Source organism: Callospermophilus lateralis, chromosome 8 (genome assembly GCF_048772815.1).
Source record: "Callospermophilus lateralis isolate mCalLat2 chromosome 8, mCalLat2.hap1, whole genome shotgun sequence".
NCBI classification, from domain to species: Eukaryota; Metazoa; Chordata; class Mammalia; order Rodentia; family Sciuridae; genus Callospermophilus; species Callospermophilus lateralis.
This window is the reverse complement of record NC_135312.1, coordinates 112,716,055-112,735,617: the sequence shown is the minus strand read 5'-3', so window position 1 is coordinate 112,735,617 and position 19,563 is coordinate 112,716,055. Positions and strand designations below refer to the sequence as shown.

At 41.6% G+C, this 19,563-nt stretch overlaps 1 protein-coding gene and 1 non-coding gene across 2 annotated transcripts in view; one reads left to right on the top strand and one right to left on the bottom strand.

Annotated features, from left to right (window-relative positions):
* Nucleotides 1-19,563, top strand: part of Trim2 (tripartite motif containing 2) — a 109,772-nt gene that overhangs the window by 37,779 nt on the left and 52,430 nt on the right. The window contains exons 2-3 of the mRNA XM_076864485.1: nt 13,452-13,636; nt 17,556-17,793. Coding sequence (XP_076720600.1) covers nt 13,503-13,636; nt 17,556-17,793 — 372 coding nt within the window. The 5' untranslated portion in view covers nt 13,452-13,502. The remainder of the gene's footprint in view (nt 1-13,451; nt 13,637-17,555; nt 17,794-19,563) is intronic.
* LOC143406564 (U6 spliceosomal RNA) lies at nt 9,734-9,835 on the bottom strand. The gene has a single exon (XR_013092217.1). It is a non-coding gene; the product is annotated as a U6 spliceosomal RNA (small nuclear RNA).

The following is a 19,563-nucleotide window of genomic DNA, read 5'->3' as shown; positions in this document are numbered from 1 at the left end:
TTATTCCTTGTGAATAAATTGGAGGTTTCTTAAAAACCTACAGTATGTAAGAAGAGCCATTTGTTTGCTCAGATCTTTAAACTGATTTCTCAAATAGTATTAGGATTCATTTTGCCTAGGGTGAATTTTGGGGGGCTTTCATTAATTTGGGGGGCAGATGCTTTATTGGCACTGTTCCTAATCCACTGTGATGTTAAATAATGCAGGCCCCTCCCCAGCAAGCGCACAATGAGAAGTTTCATGTGCACTGTGGTAGGAGAAAGCCGCTTTCTTATGCCAAGATCTCAGTTGGTAGCCCTTCCTGAACCACTAAGCATTTCTTTCCAATTTCTCCTAGAAAGACCCAAGTGATTTGCATTGCAAAGGTTAAAACTGGGCTGAATGTAAAAAATTCTCAGATAGAATGTGCTTTCAGAATATGTGAATGCAGCATATTTAACCCACATGTTTGTCTAAAAAGGGGGAATAAAACCTACACATTTTCATCATAGTTAATGTTCCAATCCTGAGATGACTTAATTGTTAAGATTTAGAGGATAACAAAAGATTAGTAGACTTTGTGATTTGTGAAAGTCAAAACACTCATTCTTTGTCTTTACTAAGAAATGAAAATGGTCTTCATCCGGATAACTTTAGGCTTTAATTTCTCTTAAGCTTTTGACCTTCTTTTATTTATCTTCATTAAATAGGAAAAATCCGGTTTATTCCCAGGTTTCTGCACAAGGGGAAAAAAAAAATAAGAAAAATCCCAAATATGTAGCAATTTTTAAAATTTACCAAAGTTTAATTTTTAATATTCTCTCATACCCCTTTTCATTCTCTCTGATAAAACTAACACTTTAAGCAAATATTTGTAGGTATTATTGGGATATACAGAAGAGAAATACTTTCAAACTTGAAAGCATTTACTGCCAAATTATTTACTATCTTAGGGTTTTTTCCTCCCAGTGGGGTTGGAACCCAGGACCTTGTGCGTGCTAGGCAAGCACTGTGCCACCGAGCTGCACCCCCAGCCCCTTCTTAGTTTTTCTTTTTTTTTTCCCTCAAAAAAATGTGAGCGAATGACTTCCACGTTGTGACAAACTGACAATTTGCACACAACTGTAACAGCTTTCTTTCTTTTTTTCAATTCTCTGTTGCCATCTGTGTCTCTATTGCTTATACAAGTGTTTCAGTGTCAGATTACAATTTGCTGTCAAATGTGTTGTTGTTTTTTTAAATATTTCTATTGTGCAGATTGTCTGAATTTAACCAATTAGGTTTCTTCCTAAATTTGGAGTTTTAGATTAAGACTAGAGAGTGAGGGGAAAAAAATGAGTTAAGTAGTCAAATAGCATCGTTGAAAAGCCAGGGGCTGCTACTTTTTGTCTACTAATCTCACATCCCTGCTCCTTGACCCTCTCTGCCTTCTTAGTCTCAATAGCCTCCATTTTCCCACTAAGTGCTTTTTATTATTTTTCTTGAAAACCTATTAATTGAAGGAAACCTTGTAGCCAACAACAGAATTAAATAATGTACTTCCTGTACTCCAGTGGCAAAAAGGGGTTTACTGCCACTTAGACTTGTGTCTCTTGAAGTTCTGATGTGAAATAAATTTCTCTGCCCACTTCTTGCCAGTCTCTCCCCATCCCCAGAGTCTGTCCCCACCCCTGAGCACCCTGGCTGCCTGCTGCCTTTCTTGCGGTCCAAGAATGCTCAGCCTCTTTGTGTCACCCACAAGGAAAGCCAGGGGAGAGAGACTTGACAGGATGATTGATGGAGGGAGAAGAGACCCCACTCATCTTGATTGTCCCAGGGTACCGAAAGGGTCAATCCGCCCAACCACTTAACACTCCATCACACAGAAGCAGCCTCTGAAAGTTGGAAAACCCAAATCAAAGCTTTAAGACCTGAAGCCAAAGGTGAGGCTTTCTACAAAGAAGGCAATGGCCAACGATGACCTAGCTACACTGAAGAGAGACATGGGGGACACAGGTGTAGGTATTATGGAGAGAAGTTGGAGCTCAGCTCAAAAATCAACCGTGATATAGAAAAAGGCAGCATATCATACACTGGACCCTGGAAATTAAAGGGAGTGACTTGGGAAGTTGGGTACATCCTGCCTGGAGACAAGTTAAAGTAGACAGCTCTTTATTAGATGCCCCGCCCCCTACACACAAGCGAGCTCACGCACACTCACACACACACGCACTCACACACACTATCAGGAAAGAGAATGCATCCAGCCTTCTAATGTACAAAATGGTCCATCTGGGATAGAGGCTTGATTTAACTGGAAGTGGGTCACCCTGTTTTAATTTCACTTAAGTTGTCCTCTTTTCTTTCTTCTAGTTCCTCGGTAGCGATGCAAATTCAGTTACAGGTGAATGCTAGCAGGCTCATCACCTAAAATAACTACAAATACCTGTTTCTCTAAGCATGCTTTCACCTGTGCCTTGCACGTTAGGTGTCACCTGCTCTGGCAGGTAGAGGGTAATACATGAGTTATAAATAATCTTAATGGTTCAAGATTTCCTTTTTATAAATGTACCAAAAGATTTGTTATCTCCAGAGATGGTGATTTTTTGCCTGCCCACACCCTTGTCATTGGCCCAAGAACAAAAATGTAAGCATACTAATAAATAAATTTACCCAAAGGGGCAACAAAGAGAAGCAGTAACTCAGAAGCGTCATAAAACTAGACTGTAGGAATGGGATTGAAGCCAGGTGCTGAGGTGCACACCTGCAATCCCAGCTCCTCAAGGAAGCTGAGGCAGGAGGATCCCAAGTTCAAGGCCAGCCTGGGCAATGTAGCAAGACTCTGTCTCAAAATGAAAAAAACGCTTAGGGACATAGCTCAGTGGTAAAGTGCCCGCCCATGAGTTCAATGCCCAAGCTGCCAAAACAAAAACAAAGAAAAAGAAAAAAAAGATAGGAGGTTGGGGCTGTAGCTCAGTGATAGAGCGCTTGCCTCGCAGATGTGAAGCCCTGGGTTTGATCCTCAGCACCACATAAAAATCAATCAATCAATCAATCAATTATGTTCATCTGCAACTGAATGTGTGTGTGTGTGTGTATGTGTATAGAGTACACGTAATCAAATATACTTCTACTCACCCACAAATCACATGTCAGAATTTCATTTTTCAGAGGACTCTTGGCTTCTGCTCCCCAGCCATGTTCCCTACCTGACAAGTTAGTTTGGCCAACTCCCTTCCCTTCTCGATTTTCTCTTCTATCTTTCTTTGTTCTTCCTCATGCTGGTGTCAGCAACGGAGAAGAGTCTGGATTCTTTCTGATCCAAACAGTTTTGTTTTGCGGGTGAGAAACGTGGTCTAAATCTTAGAATTGCGGACACAGGCATTTTTCTCTTTTTTCATCTCCTATCAAATTCTTTTCCATTTGGTGGTAATTTCCACCAAGTTGTGAAAGTAAGCCAGGAAAAACATCAGAGATGATGTGAGGAAAGAAATGCTGGGGCAGGGTTTTTCTGCACAAGGATTTAGTTGTGGGATTGCTGCATTATTTCCCCACCACAGGCTGCATTTAGTTAGCAAAGCCCCCACAAAAAAGGAATGTGTGTACCATCTTCTCAGACTTTTTATGACCGTGCATATGTGTACTCAATATGTGTTTATTTATTTTTCTGCATATGTGATCATGTTAAAATATGTCACTACTATTTACCCTCTAACCAGGGCTCGTGGCCAGTGCCTCTAATCTCAGTGACAGGGAGTCTGAGGCAGGAGGATTGCAAGTTCAAAGCTAGCCTCAGCAACTTAGCTAGACCCTGTCTCGAAACAAGGGGGGAAGTGAGCTGCGGACGTAGCTTGGTGGTAGAGTGACCCTGGATCCTCAGTACCACATAAAATAAATAAATAAATGTATTGTGTTCATCTACAACTAAAAAAAAAATCTTTTTTTAAATTACTCTCTAGATGAAAGCTTATATTGCTAAGCCTTAGATTGTCCTTCACAGGGAGCAGGTGATGTCTAATGACAAATGACAACGTTCACAATCGCTATGCTTTTTGTCACATAAGTCCGCAAATGTTCTTTTCTGCTACTGTGCTTAAGTATGTTTCCATGTCATGCTCTGTTAGTTCAATTCATATAAAAAATAATAAGTGGCTCTTAAGTACTAGGCTTACATAGTTCTATATGTTGAGACTACTGGAATGAGTAGTCAGACAAAAATCGCTGCCCTCAGTCAACCTAACACTGGTTGGGTGGGATGGCAGTGCAGGGGGTAGAAAGACAGTATGTAAAATAAATAGATTACATACAATGTTAGGAGTTTTTTGGTTGGTTGTTTTTGGCTTGCTTGTGCATGCTGGATAAGTGTTCTACCACTGAGCCACACAGCCCCAGCTAGAAGGTGTCTTAATTAGATTTCTTGCTCTAACAAAACACCATAGATAGACTAGGTGCCTTAGACAACATGAATTTATTTCCTACAGTTCTGGGGGCTGGGAATTCTGAGATCAGGTGCATGGTGAGGTTCTGGTGAGGGCTCTTTTCTGGGTTTTGACAGATGGCCTTCTTGTATCCTCACGTGGAAGAGAAAGCGTGAACTCATGTGTCTCAGAAGGCACTAATCCCGTCATGGGGACCTAATTTCCAAAGGTTCCGTCTTCGCCTACCATCACGTTGGGAACTAGGGCTTCCATATGATTTTGGAAGGCAGGGGCACAATGGTGGCATCCATAGCAGGGCAACCCATGCTATGGAGAGAACAGCAAAGTCTGGATAAGGTAGAAGCGCCTGGGGATGAGCTGCCCTTCTACACAGGAACGGATGGTCACATGGAGCAGGTGACACTGAACAGAGCCTGGAGCCGGGAGTGAGCACCTTCATAAGCTCACTGCTGCTCTTCCCACCTCCCAGCCAGTCTGCCGCCTGGAGGCTCTGAGAACTGGTTAATGTCGTTATCAATCTAATGTTGACTACGTCATTTAAAAATGGCTTCCCTACCTTCGCTTCTCTACCCTGTCCTTTCTGTTGAACCTTTTGTCATCGCGATGGATGTTAGCTCCAGCATCCAAAAGCAGGGGTGCTCCATCAGGTACAAGGTTCCAGGCACGTTGTCACGGGCATCCCTCTAGAAATTAGTTTTGCTAATCTCCAGCCAAAGAGTAGGTCTGTCTGTCTTCTGATCATCTTTATTATCGTGCACTGATTTCTGCTGGTGAGGAGGCTGGAGAAGTTCTCTAGACACCTCCCGAGAGGAAAAGGGGACCAGAAACTGGTAGTGCCCAGACACTCTGATGAAAGGCTCTTTTGTATTTTTGCATATCCCTCCTGGAATGTTCGGAGGGATGGCAGGCTCCCACAGTGCTCACTGGCATAGTTACTCTGAGCACAGTGTCCCTTTGGGAGCAGTCAAACATGGCCCTATTGTGAGTACTGCCATTATGTTCAGGGAAGGAGTGTTATCTTGGCAATGTTTTGGGGATCTTTAGGGATTGGAAATTTCGTGTTGATCCTGGTCCTGGGAGTTCTAAAAATCCAGATGCCTTCAACAGGTCACTTGTGACAGATTGGTGGTATTGTCATGATTTTAAATTAGTGTTAATGAGTAAACGTAATTCAGTTGCTTGGTAAATGAGCAATACTAACAAAGACTTGCGTCATCCACGACACTGCTTATTATTAAATTAGAAAGCGAAAAAAAATTTTTCAATTTTAAAGCATAAAAATGTTGGCTTAAGAAATTCCATTTAGTCAACATATGTCATTTGATTACAACAAATGTTTATCTTTGCCCTGAGTCTAAAATTCTAAGGTTCAGAAAAAGAATAAATACCAATTTGATGTATTTGCTTTATTCCATACCCATTGTGGCTCTGATTATTTCAAATGGGTAATATGAAAAACTTTCAAAAGCTATTGTAAAAAAAATTATTATTTTTTAAATCTTTTATTGATTTTATTTTTTAAAATACATGACAGCAGTAGAATGCATTACAATTCTTATTACACATATGGAGCACAATTTTTCATCTTTGTATATATAGTATGTTGAGGGCCACAGTCAAGTCGGAATGACACCTAGCATTTTGCCAGAGGGAGTGGTTGAGAGGTGATGCCAGTGAGCCATTGAGGTGATAATGGTTAAGTTAAGCTGGGTATTCAGTTGTATATAGACCCCTGCTGTCCGCCTCCGGTGTCCACTACTTTGGAGTTCTTGCAGGGATTCCTGGGGAGTTGGCGTTGGTTGGGGAAGTTCCAGAGGAGGGACTTCCGGTTGGTGGTTCCTGGAAGGGCCATGTGGGTGGCGTTCCCGTTCGCGGGAGTTTGGGCAATAAAGGAGTTCCTGTTTTGAATCTACAAGTGCCTTGTGTCTGCCCAGTCAGACTGCATTTGGTGGCCCACGTGGGGAACGCCTGAGGGTAAGTGATAAGGTAAACTGCTCGCCCCTGAGGACAGGGCGAGAGGATGGGTAAACATTTAAAGATTCTTCTTTCGTTTTGTTTCGCTTTTGTTTTAAGTTGCCTGTCCCTGGAGATGGGTGGGACGGAAGAAAAACCGCTCACATCTGAGGAAAAACTATTTGCGTCTGAGGAACAGATAGGGAGAAAGGACGGATGGACATTTCAGGAGGATAGAAAGGCTGATATAATGAATTTTTGTTCCATTTCCGTTTCATTTTGTCTCAGTTTTGTTTTGCATTATCTTAGTGAGGGGTATCTTCGCCACGGAAACATGGAATTAAAAATTAGTAAGAACCAAACTGAAAGGGCGTTAAGTAAAGTGCTAGAGGAAGGAGGCATCTCAGTAAAATCAAGAACAGTTAGGGCATACGGTTAAGACGATAGATACAAAGGTGTAGCCCATGGTTCATTAAAGAGGGGTTGTTAAGTATATCACAATGGAACCATCATGGTGGAGATTTAAAAAAGATACAAAAGGAAAGCCCAGGAACTCGGCCAGTTGGCACATTACCATTATGGACATTGGTACAATCTTGTTTGCTTAGTCTAGGAGAAGATATTTTAAATTAAGTAAAAGAGGAAGTCTCTCGAGTTAGTCAGGGGGAAAAAGTTTAGAGAAGGAAGGGCTATCTGGAGAGAAGTTACAACAGGAGGTTGCTACTAACACCTTTCTATCACCAGAGGGCGTAAGTGTCCAACCAACAGCTCCACCTATGGAGACAACATATGCTGAGTGGCCCTCAACCCCCGTAGTTGATAGATGGGATCCTGAGACAGGACCTCAAAGATTAGCATGCCCTGTATTTGAGGCAGCAGGAGGATAGCGAAATCACCATGTTTTAGATTTCAAAACAGTGAAGCAGCTAAAAGAGGCTGTAACAACCTATGGTCCTCAAGCACCCTTCACTGTAAGCATGGTTGAATCCGTTACCAACTTGAACATGACGCCAGCAGATTGGACTAGTATGTGTAAAGCTGTGCTAAATGGAGGACAATACCTGTTATGGAAGGTTGCCAATGAGGAGTTTTGCACGGAGACGGCTAGGTGAAATGCAGCAACCGGTTATCCTCATAGAAATCTAGATATGTTGTTAGGAAAGGGACCTTATGAGGATCAGCAGCAACAAATTAGATATGATCCTGCTATATACTTACAAATTGCTGCAGATGCAGTTAGGGCATAGAAGACTTTACAAGGACATGGAGATTTACAAGGTCAATTATCTAAGGTAACACAAGGAGCTAATGAACCTTACGCTGAATTTGTAGATAGGCTTATTCAAACAGCTACCAGAGTTTTGGGGGATACAGAACAAGCAATGCCATTAATAAAACTGACTTATGAGCAAGCAAATCGTTGGTGCAAGGAGGCCATTAGGCCATGGAAACATAAAGACTTAAACACATATATTAAATTATGTAGAGACATTAATGAACAAGATCAAGTCTTGGCAGCTGCAGTACAACAGGCTTTAGATGCCAGGCCAAAAACATGCTACAATTGTGAACAAACAGGACATTTTAAAAGGAATTCACGCCAATTCATGCCTTTATACATGTACTTTGGTTTTTTTTATCATTACACATATATACTACAATTTTTCATATCTGTTTGTATATAAAGTATGTATATAAAGTCTTCATATATGTGCTTTGGATAATGATGTCCATCACATTCCACCATCCTTGCTAATCCCCTGCCCACTCACTTTCCCTCCCACCCCTCTTCCCTATCCAGAATTCATCTAATCCTCCCATGCTCTTCCTCCCTACCCCACTATGAGTCAGCCTCCTTATATCAGAGAAAACATTTGGCATTTGGTTTTTTGGGATTGGCTAACTTCACTTAGCATTATCTTTTCCAACGCCATCCATCTACCTGTAAATATCATGGTTTTGTTCTTTTTTAATGCTCAGTAAAATTCCATTGTGTATATATGGCACATTTTTTTTTATCCATTCATCCACTGAAGGGCATCTAGGTTGACTCCACAGTTTAGCTATTGTGAATTGTGCTGCTATAAACATTGATGTGATTGTGTCTCTCTGTAGTATGCTGTTTTTAAGTCCTTTGGGTATAGTCCGAGGAGAGGAATAGCTGGGTTAAATGGTGGTTCCATTCCCAGATTTCCAAGGACTCTCCATACTGCTTTCCATATTGGCTGCACCAATTTGCAGTCCCACTAGCAATGTATGAGTGTACCTTTCCTCCCACATTCTTGCCAACATTTATTGTTGTTTGTCTTCATAATAGCTGACATTCTGACTAGAGTGAGATGACATCCTAAAGTAGTTTTGATTTGCATTTCTCTGATTGCTAGAGATGATGAGCATTTTTTCATGTATTTGTTGATTGATTGTACATCCTCTTCTGAGAAGTGTCTGTTCAGATCCTTGGCCCATTTGTTGATTGGGTTATTTGTTTTTTCGGTGCTTAGCTTTTTGAGTTCTTTATATACCTTAGAGATTAGTGTTCTATCTGATGTGTGAGGGGTAAAAATTTGCTCCCATTCTGTAGGCTCTCTATTCACCTGACAGATTGTTTCTTTTGCTGAGATTAGTTTGATTCCATCCCATTTATTGATTCTTGGTTTTAATTCTTTCACTATAGGAGTCAAGAAAATTATTTTAACTGATAAGTTCAATATCATCTTTCTTCCATTCTTTCCTATTTCTTTCATGCTGGGGAAGGACCCAGGACTTTTATACATGTTACTCTTACCACTGAGCTATATCCCAGTCCTCAATATCTTCTTCCTCTTTTGTTTTTTTTACATTTATTTTTTAGTTGTAGGTAGACACAATACCTTTATTTTACTTTTATGTGGTGCTGAGGATCGAACCCAGTGCCTCACGCATGCTAGGCGAGAGCTCTTCCTCTGAACCACAACCCCCAGCCCTCTTTTTTTTTTTCCTTCATTGTACCAGGGATTGAAGCCAGGGGTGTTCAACCACTGAGCCACATCCCTAGTCCTTTTTATTATTTTTTAAAATTTTGAGACAGCGTCTCACTTAATTGCTTATAACCTCTCTTAAGTTGCTCAGACTGGCTTTGAATTTCGATCCTCCTGCCTCAGCCTCTTGAGTAAGTGGGATTATAGGCATGTGCCACCTGGCCTGTCTTTCTCCTCCTCATTCTCTAGTAATAGGCATTGAACCCAGGGATGCTCTACCAGGAGGCTATACCCAATCCTTTTTATTTTGTATTTTGAGACAGGGTCTTGCTAAATGGCCAAAGCTGGCCTCAAACTTAGGATCCTCCCACCTCAGCCTCCTAAGTAACTGTGAATCCAGGTGTATGCCACCGTGCCCATCCCAGAATATCATTTTTTAAAATATATGAATATTTGTGCCATCCTTGTGCAGGGGCTATGCCAATTTTTTCTATGTCATTCAAATTTTAATGTTGCTGAGGTGAGCACGCTATCATTTTTATGCCCTCCACACTTGTGAAATGTGAAACTTTTTTGCTTTGTGGTGCTGGGGATGGAACCCAGGGCCTTGCACTTGATAGGCGAGCATTCTACCTCAGAGCTACATTCCCAACCCTAAACTTGTTTAAGGTTAGGTTTCATCAACTTCTCTGATCAGGCAGAAAACTTGAAATCTGAGCTTTCTGATTACTGATTTTACTGGATGACCTTGGACAAGTCATTTAAGCCCTCAGGTTTGGTTTCCTTATCTTTAAGATAGACAAATTCTTTCCTTACCGATGCTGAAGTCACAGGGATGTGGTTGAAAAAAGCAGACAGTGCGCCAACATTCTAGCTCCTGAGAGATGAGCTCCATTGCATTTAGTCAGTGAATAAAATTCTCTACTCTAGTTCTTTAGGGAGGCAGGCTATGAGAAGCCTAGCTGGTGATGCTGGCTAATTAGATATTCACACCTACACTGCTTAACTCTGCACTGACTTCTGTCTGAACTGATGCTCTTGAATAGCAGGTGTTTCCCAAGGTGCTGTATGTTTATTAATCATATTCTCTGATGAACCTGTCTGCAAAGTGTGGAGTTTGGAAATGGGTGTGTCACCTATGTGACTGTATTCACATATGTCCAAATGGAGTTTTCTTACTGAAAGTTGAAATACCTTTCAAAAATTTGGTGATTTGGTAGGGAGTAAGGAAAGCTATCATTTACATCTGGAAAAGAGCGTCAAATTGTGGACTTTGTAATTATGTTGTATTGTTGTGCTCGAATTCGGAACCCCCAAAAGATCACCAGAGACCAAGATCGATATAAGCAGCAAAAAGAGGTGTTTATTGCGAGCTAGCTCGGTCCTCCGAATGCACACACAGCAACTGGTGATGCTGAGAGGCCCCGAGCCCAGGGTTTGCAGCAGTTTTATACACTCTCTGGGGAAGGCAGAGACTTCACATACATCATAGCATGTCTTAGCAAATCATCACACACCGCGGGAAAATCATAAAACAACTCTTAATGTTGATTAGCACATTCACTGGCGGGAACAAGTTGGGTAAGGGTGATTGGTTACTACAAGAGGGGGATTCATTTGAACTGATTGGTTTAAGCCAAGAGGGGTGTTCGTGCTGAACTACATAGTTTCCCAACACCATAAACTACTGGGGGGTCATCTGGCATCCCAGGTATTTCCCTGTCTCATGCTGATTGGTGACTGCTAGGGGGTTGCTATGGATCCCCACCTAGTCTGACTGAGTCAGGGACACCTGGTGCAGCAGATCTCTCCTGTTATTTGTAGATAAACAACTTAGCAGGGTGGGAATGTGCCTAGGAGTGGTCTGTGGGTCTTTCCAAGGACAAGGGTCATGCCCCCTACTTTGGACAGGCTTTGCTCTGGCTGGTTTTTCAGTATTTCCCAGCTTCAGATGCTGGTCACAGGTCAAGTTCAAGTGTCATATATAAACCAAGCTTCTGTTGTACAGTCTTCATAAAACAAGGTCAAGGTGGTGCCGGTAGGGGTGTAGGGAGTGAAGAGGCCACGGGTTTTAGAAGCATACATCTCTCTTCAGTTTGCATGTCACATGCAGGTGAACTTGACTGAGCCTGTGTTGTTGTATGTGGGTTGTTTTTTTTTTTTTTTTTTTTGGTGAGGAGGGGTACCAGGGATTGAACTCGGGGCACTCCACCACTGAGCCCCATCCCCATCCCTATTTTGTATTTTATTTAGAGACAGGGTCTCACTGAGTTGCTGAGCACCTTACTTTTTGCTGAGGCTGGCTTTGAACTCAAGATCCTTTTGTCTCAGCCTCCCCAGCTGCTGGGATTACAGGCATGAGCCCCCATACCTGGCTTGGGCTATTTTGTGTACTTGTGTGTATGCCTGTATGGTTTGTTTTATCTATAGAGTGAGAATAATGATAGCACTTCCTACTATAATTATACTAAATATCCCTTTTTAGGGGAAGGGACGGAGAGTATTTCCACTGGGAATTATATTATATATAGGGCTGGGACAACTTATCAAATATTTAGAAAAATTGAGAAGTGAATTTTAGTTCATCCCCTTTGGGGTAAACACCTGAAGTGGTAAATGGATGGGTGGTTTGTATTATAACTTCCCCTCCCTTTTGCACTCTTGGGCTCTCTGCTTTCTTCTCAGTGTCCTCTCCTAATTTCTTCTTTTCTGGCATGATCTCTGACATATTGCAACCTCCTCTGAATTCACTCACTTCTCCATGTCCTTCAAATGCACCCACATGAATACCCATGGATATTTCTTTCAAACTACAGGGGCTAACTCCAGCTTTTTTCCCTGGCTCCACGGCAGATACATTTTAAGTTTCAATCTGTGAACCTTTAGTTCTTAAGGAAACACTAAACCATATATAAAGTTTTTAATTGAAAATTCTAATAATCTCCATTTAGCATCCCCCCCCCCCCTGCCCAGTTCCTATTTATTTTTGGCTCTTGGGGCAATGTTATCTTTTTTCTCTCTCTCTCTCTCTCTCTCTCTTTTTAATGACACAATACCTTTATTTTACTTATTTTTATGTGGTGCTGACGATTGAACCCAGTGCCTCACACATGTAAGGCAAGCACTTTGCCACTGAGCCCCAGCCACAGCTCATCTTGTCTCTGTCTTGCATATTAATCATTTGTAGTGGAAGAAAATTTTTTCTTCTGCTCTCTTAGGTTATCTGCCTGGGGCCTGTAAATTAAAGTGATAAAAGACTAATAGTAGAAAACGTATACAAATTGTGTAAATATTAATGTTTTTGATTTTACATACGGAAGCTTCGTAGAGAAGAAATGAAAACTCAAGGAAGTCATTAGAATTGGGGGCTTATATACCATTTTAACAACGGGTGATAAATTGTGGAGAGCTGTCTACAAAGGCAAGGCAGGGTTGGACTGCAAAGGGCAGTAAATTGCAGAAAGGTGACTGGAAAATGAACGATGTCTACATTTTAAGATTTGTTTAGTTTGGTTAAACAGGCTCCATCACCTTGCCACCTCCAGAGATAAGAGCCTTCTGGTCTTTCTGGCATAGGAGAGGGAGCACCTTCACAAATGGACATTTCCTCTTCACAAAGGAATTTTATGCCAGTTTTAGGCAAATGGGGGAAGACAGAGAGCTCCTTTTGTGTCTGCTGTTTCTCAGCAGCCTTTAGTTCAAAATAATCCTTAATACCAGAGTGGCACATTTTGCATAAGCATATTCTGTTCCCTTTAAATACAATAGTTGGGGAGACATTGAATTAGATAAGAATAGAAAAGGCAAATATGTATTCAAATATAGTTATGGCTGAAGGTGTGAACAGACAGCTATATATAAGTATTTATTCCCTTGACCACTGCTCAGCCTTGAAACCCAACAAGCATATACCTCTTCATGGGACATATCTTCTTCCAATTTGTTTTGTTTGCAGGGTGAAGACAGGTTTATTTTATTGATTTACAAGATGAACAACAGCCATGAGGGCTGGCTATGGTCATTTTGAGGTCACTGGCTGACTTCCACTTGTGTATATCTTGATGCCTAGGGTAAAAGAGCCAGGGGTGGATTTGAACTTATGGATGATTATATGTTTTTCCATTTTGGTTTTTCTGTCTGACAGCAGCAGCGTGCAGGGTCAAAGACAGCCGGCCTCCCATGTCAGTGGTCTAGGATGGCCAGTGAAGCCACCAACATCCCAAGTCCTGTGGTGCGCCAGATTGACAAGCAGTTTCTGATTTGCAGTATATGCCTGGAACGGTACAAGAACCCCAAGGTTCTCCCCTGTCTGCACACGTTCTGCGAGAGGTAAGCCTCTTTTGTGCTTGGAGAAGGGACTTGCACAGACTGACCTCCTACCACCTATCGCAGGCTTCTTTCCCAGAATTCTACCATCAACCAAGGGAGACAATGAAGCGCTTGTGCTTCCGACAGACATCTAGAAACCCAATCGTGAGCTAACGTACTGTATTTCAAATAATGCAAGTCAGAAAAAGCAACCAGGTAACTACTGACTGGTTCATTTTCAAAGGAGGTGGAACATTAAAAAAAATAGTTTAAGATAAAAACATTTAAAATTTTTTTTTTTTGTTCTTCATGAAATAATTTTTGCCAACTGCAAACTGCAGTGGTAATTGGCCAAAAAGTAAGTAAATTTAAAATATATATATATATATATATATATATATATATATATTTCTTTTTTTTTTTTTTTTTTTTTTTCCTGATCTGTAACAGATCAGGGAGAAACCTACATACCATATAAGGGGTCAGTTCACAGAACAGCGTTCTTTCCTCACAGATACTTCAAACACATATTAATGTCACTTTGGGACATTGAGATGTCTTAGATAAATGAAAAAACTACATAAAATGTATATATATAATTATTAGAAATTACCTTAAGAAAACACACTTTCTTATTTGTCTCTATTGAGGATTTTTTTTGAAGTGTGGTATTAGTTACCAAAATATGCTTTTACCCTATTGTTTAACTTATCTTGTAAGAACTTAGACATAAAAAGTTTGTAAGTAATTAATTATCTGTGGCCCAATTTAAGTATTTTCATAGTAAAGTTTACATATTTTTCTTAAAAGAAAAATGATAATTATGTTTTTCAGCATTTTGTTACATACATTTTTATCATTATTTAATATACATAATTAAAATGCTTTACCCCCCCATGATGGAACGGAAATCAATACTTCCAATGGCTTCAAATGTATGATGACTATATTTATCATTCGACTTAACACACATTTGTTATCTGATTGTTGATTTACTTTGGAAGGTCTCAAATGCAAAAGAATAACCATATCCTTGGTGATGGTGATTGGTAGAGAGAGATGGTAGATTTATTACTTGTAGTTGTGGGTTTTTGTTTGTTTGAGGTTGTGTGTGTGAGAGTGTGTGTGTTTACGTGTATATATAGACTTTTGTTTGCTGGAGTGGTGGAATACATAGTGTAGCAACACCTTTTATTTTACTCATTTTACACTTTGCCTTAAAGGCTTCGTAACTTATATTCCAAAGTAATTAAATAGAGTATGATTTTTTCCCCACCACTTAATGGGTGTAGCTAAAACACGAATCCCAGAAAACTGTCCATGTGTCCCTGTGTCCACATGGCACCTTCATTACTTGATTGCAGCAGTTGGCATAGGGTAGCATTCATTGTACGCCATTGAGAGTCATTCAGGGTGACTCCATTCCTGTGTTTGGTATCCCATCTGTTTTTGGGGTCCTCTTTCCTTACACTCACAGGTGAGAACAAGGCATCTGAGCTGGCCTGGGCCTGGCCCAACCCACCCCTGCTCTCTGCCTGACACCAAGTGGTGGAGATTTGTGAGCTCCTGCTAAGGCGAGTCCCTGTGGAATGCCATGCGTTAGAATTATTCCAGCATCGTGAACACTGAAATAATTTCCTTTTGGAGGGAATTCCTTCCCTTGAGAAGATTTTATTTCTGTAGAGATGGAACTTCACAGTTTGGCTCACTGTCAGGAGACTGAACAGTAGGACCCCTTATGCTGGACACACGTACCCGCTGCTTGGTGACACCGTCACAGTTGCTCTCTTACACCACATCTTCCGAGGCACCATCAACGGGGCTGGGATTGAGCAACATCAGACACCATCCTTGGCCTGTGAAGAAGCCAGTTCCTAATTCCCTAGTCTCCAATTAATGTGACATTAAAATAGGAACAAGGGCTACATACCATAATTACACAGAAAACCATGGTGTAGAGGCAATTGCTCTTTCAGGGAAGGCATCCCGCAGAACTGTTAAGCAGAAACCCCAAGAATGAGTACATATTAAGCAAAGAGGAATGAGTAGAAAGAAAGGATTTCAGGTCTGGGCAGAGGTGCTATAGTGAAAGGCACTGACACGTCTCAAGAATTTTCACAAACCCATGAGAGGGAGAGACAAAATACGTAAGTCATCCGTGCTACAAAGTATGGATTCTTATTTTCATAACAGGGCAGTGAAATCCATGTTGGAAGGACGGGGAGATATAAATGGTGAGTTTTGAGATTCTGATGGAGGTTACTCTGAGTGTGATATGGAGAAGGGTCAGGGAGTACAAGGGGAGATGACAGGATGGGGGTGAAAGTCCATTGCAGATGTCCAGGAAAGGTTGGTGTAGCAGAGATGAAGAGAACTGGAGGGGTCAGAAAGATGCCTGGGAACTGACGGCCTTTTGTGATGGGTTGGATACAGGAATGAAGGTCAGCGGGGGGAATTACTGTTTTATGAATGACTCCTGATTTCTGGGGTTTGCTTTGATGAATGGATGGAAGTGCCAATTATCGAGATAGGAAGAAGACATGGTTTGGTTTTGGACTTGTTGAGTTTTAGAACCTGTGAGATATCTAAGAAGAGATGTCAAGGAGGTAGTTGACACACAGGTACGGGACTCAGAGGAGATATCTCTGAGGATGGGATCTCAGGTAACTCCAAACTTTATTAACTCAGAAAAGAGAGAGAAGACGAGGGAGGATCAGATGGTGAAAGAAAGACAAAGGAAGATAAAATAGAAAAAAAGAAGGGAAGAGGGACAAGGTGAGGCTTGGTGAATGCTGCTGAGAAGTCTCCAAAGATAGGGTTGAAAGACGTCTGTGGGATTTAGGTATCATTTGTGACCTTAGGGAAAGCTGTTTCATTTCTGGTATGGATTCAGCACTAGCTATCTCTGTGATACAGAGAAGATCAATCAACCTTCCTCAATGTCAATTTTTCCCTTCTGGAAAACCAGGAGAGCGGGACCAATTCAGTGGTTTTCGAATTCCATTTGGTTAAGCAGCAGGAAAACATTGATTAGTCTTCGTTGTTGTTTGTGCTTTATTTTTGCAGCCCTGGGGATTGAACCCAGGGCTTTGCACATGCTAGGCAAGTGCTACCACTGAGCTACAACCCCAGCCCCAAGTCTGGTTGTTTAGAGCTCGGATTACGGTGGCAAACTTCCTGGGTTCTGAATCCTGTTCTGCACTTAACCTTGGGCAGATCACCTTAGTCTTTCTCTGCCTGTGTGTCCTCATTTGTCTAAGGTGATCATAATAGAATTTTCTTCATAGGTCCTTTGGAAGTACTTTGAATAAATATGGTGGTCATTATTAGTGATTTATTTCTTTAATTAAATGAATTTAGTTGATGCCTGTTAAAGGGGACGAAGGAGAAGAGATGGTCTGACTCAGTCTGGGTGTCCCATTCCTGCTTCACCCAAACATTTCCCCTCTCATGTGGTTTTAGTATCTGATCATGGTCTCTATAATGAATTCAGCGTTAACAAAAATGTTGGACATGTTTCCACGTCCACACGTTTGGGAGCTCTGTGCTAACTATTGTAGACTTAAATTTAAATGTGTGTGTGAATCACACATTGGAATCCAGTAGTCTGGACGGGGCCCAAGATTCTGTATTTCTACCCAGTTCCCTGGGAGGCGTAGGCGGCTCACCCTCTAGAAAACTCTAGAAAACGCTATGGAAGTCAGTGACGCTTTTCTTTCCATGAGCATATAGCCCTTTGCTTGACAGGACCACTGTGAGAACAGGTTAGCTCTTGGTTTCTGGAGTACCATCATTTCCCTAGTCAAGGACACTCTGGAAGGGATTTCTGCAACGTGTTCTATATAATTGCTGAGAACATGGAGGGAACGTGCAGGAAGTGGTGCATCCATCCCTTGGGCTGCTCCCTGCTGACTGTCCTCCCTGTCTTCCTCTGCAACAGGTGCCTGCAGAACTACATTCCCGCCCACAGTTTAACCCTCTCCTGCCCAGTGTGCCGCCAGACCTCCATCCTGCCCGAGAAAGGGGTGGCCGCGCTTCAGAACAACTTCTTCATCACAAACCTGATGGACGTGCTGCAGCGGACGCCAGGCAGCAACATAGAGGAGTCTTCCATCCTGGAGACCGTCACCGCTGTGGCTGCGGGAAAGCCTCTCTCTTGCCCAAACCACGATGGGAATGTAAGTGAAGGGGATGGTGGACGCTGCCCAGAAGCCCTAGGGCTTTGACCTTGGGAACATCAGAGGTGATAGGTTAAAAAACTCCACCTGGAAAGTGAGGGTTGGTTTGTTTTGTTTTGTTTTTGTAGCACTCAGATTAGTCGGCCTGCTCACTTTCTCTGATCAGAATTATTTAAATAATAAGATCCATTTTGATTGTGTCTGCTTAGCACCTACTGTTGGTATCCTCAGGAGAGCAAGTCAGTAGCTATTTGCAAGCTGGGCATAACTTGACCCACATCAACATCTGTGTCATAAATTATGGGTAAAGATTTAATAATGGATACATTCTGCAAATTGAGAGTGATTATTAAGATGTTAATTAATTAGAGCTGTTTATTTTTCTTGGGATGGAAATTTTTCCTATATTCCCTTACGCCCCATTCCTTAATAATAAATAGAATTTGAGGCTATAAATAGAATTTGAGGCTATGAATCATAGATTATGGATTACAAGTAAAAGATCATGGATTAGAAGTTCTAGATCATGGATTAGAAGTAATAGATCATGGATTATGAATTGCCGATATGTTTTCCTATTAGCAAGAACAAGTGTCACTTGTGTGTCATCAGATAACTGATTGACTATAGTATGTTCTGTAACCTGAAGAGACAGCATTGTGTCATGGCAAAGAGCACTGGCTTTGGGGTCTGCTGGCCTAATTCAAGTCCTGTTCCTAATCATAATTCCTGAGACAGCTTTGGCAGCTTTATTAAACTCTCTGTGTCTCATTTCCTCTCATGTCAAAAGGAAGTAATAATAATATTTATCACATAGGACACAGGAAAAATGAAATGTTTGAATCATATGGAGCATGTGGTAAACTCTCAATAAAGGTAGCTATTAAAATTCTTTCTTGGGGATGTAGCTGAGTGGTAGAGTGCTTGCCTAGCATAAGCAGGCCCTGGATTCAATTCCGAGCACCATGCTCCCAAAATTGTAATAATAATAAATATATATATGTTATTGAATCAAAGGCCTGGACATGCTCATCACGTGCCCAACCACTGAACTACACCCCTACTACAATTTCTAATTAATGACTTTGTTCACTTTTTTCATTATATATTGGCCACTTCTAAAGTACTTAACTGCTTATAATAAAAAGCCCATGTGTAACACAATCACTAAGGCAAGCAAGGGATTGTTAGAGGCCGGTAATAATTATCAGCCGCAGTACTGTTTGATGACATCATGTCATGTCACTTTTCCCTGCCCACTGTGCCACTGGGCTCCTAGGGCTTGCCAAATGTTTCTTACCTGCAGGACTGACGGTCCTGTTCCTTCTGCCTGGAATGCTGTTTGTGTCTTCTTTATATGGCTAGCTGAGGCGGGCCACCTCTTGCACCATGGCCCTCCACGTCACTTCCTTCTTGGCTCCATGGCACTCACCACTTCGTTTGCAGATTGCTACTTTTTTTTTTTCCCCTGGCATCAGGGATTGAACCTAGGGGAGCTTAACCACTGAGCCACATCCCCAGCTCTTTTTAATATTTTCATTAGAAACAGGGTCTTGCTGGGTTGCTTAGGACCTTACTAAGTTGCTAAGACTGGCTTTGAACTCACGATCCTCCGGCCTCAGCCTCCTGAGCTTGTGGGATTACAGGCATGTATCTCTACACCTGGCTGCAGATTGCTACTTAAGTATCCTCTGGCTTTCCCTTTAGAATATGAGTTCCATGTGGACAGGGACCTGGTTCATTACTCCCCTTAGCACCAAATGCAGAATC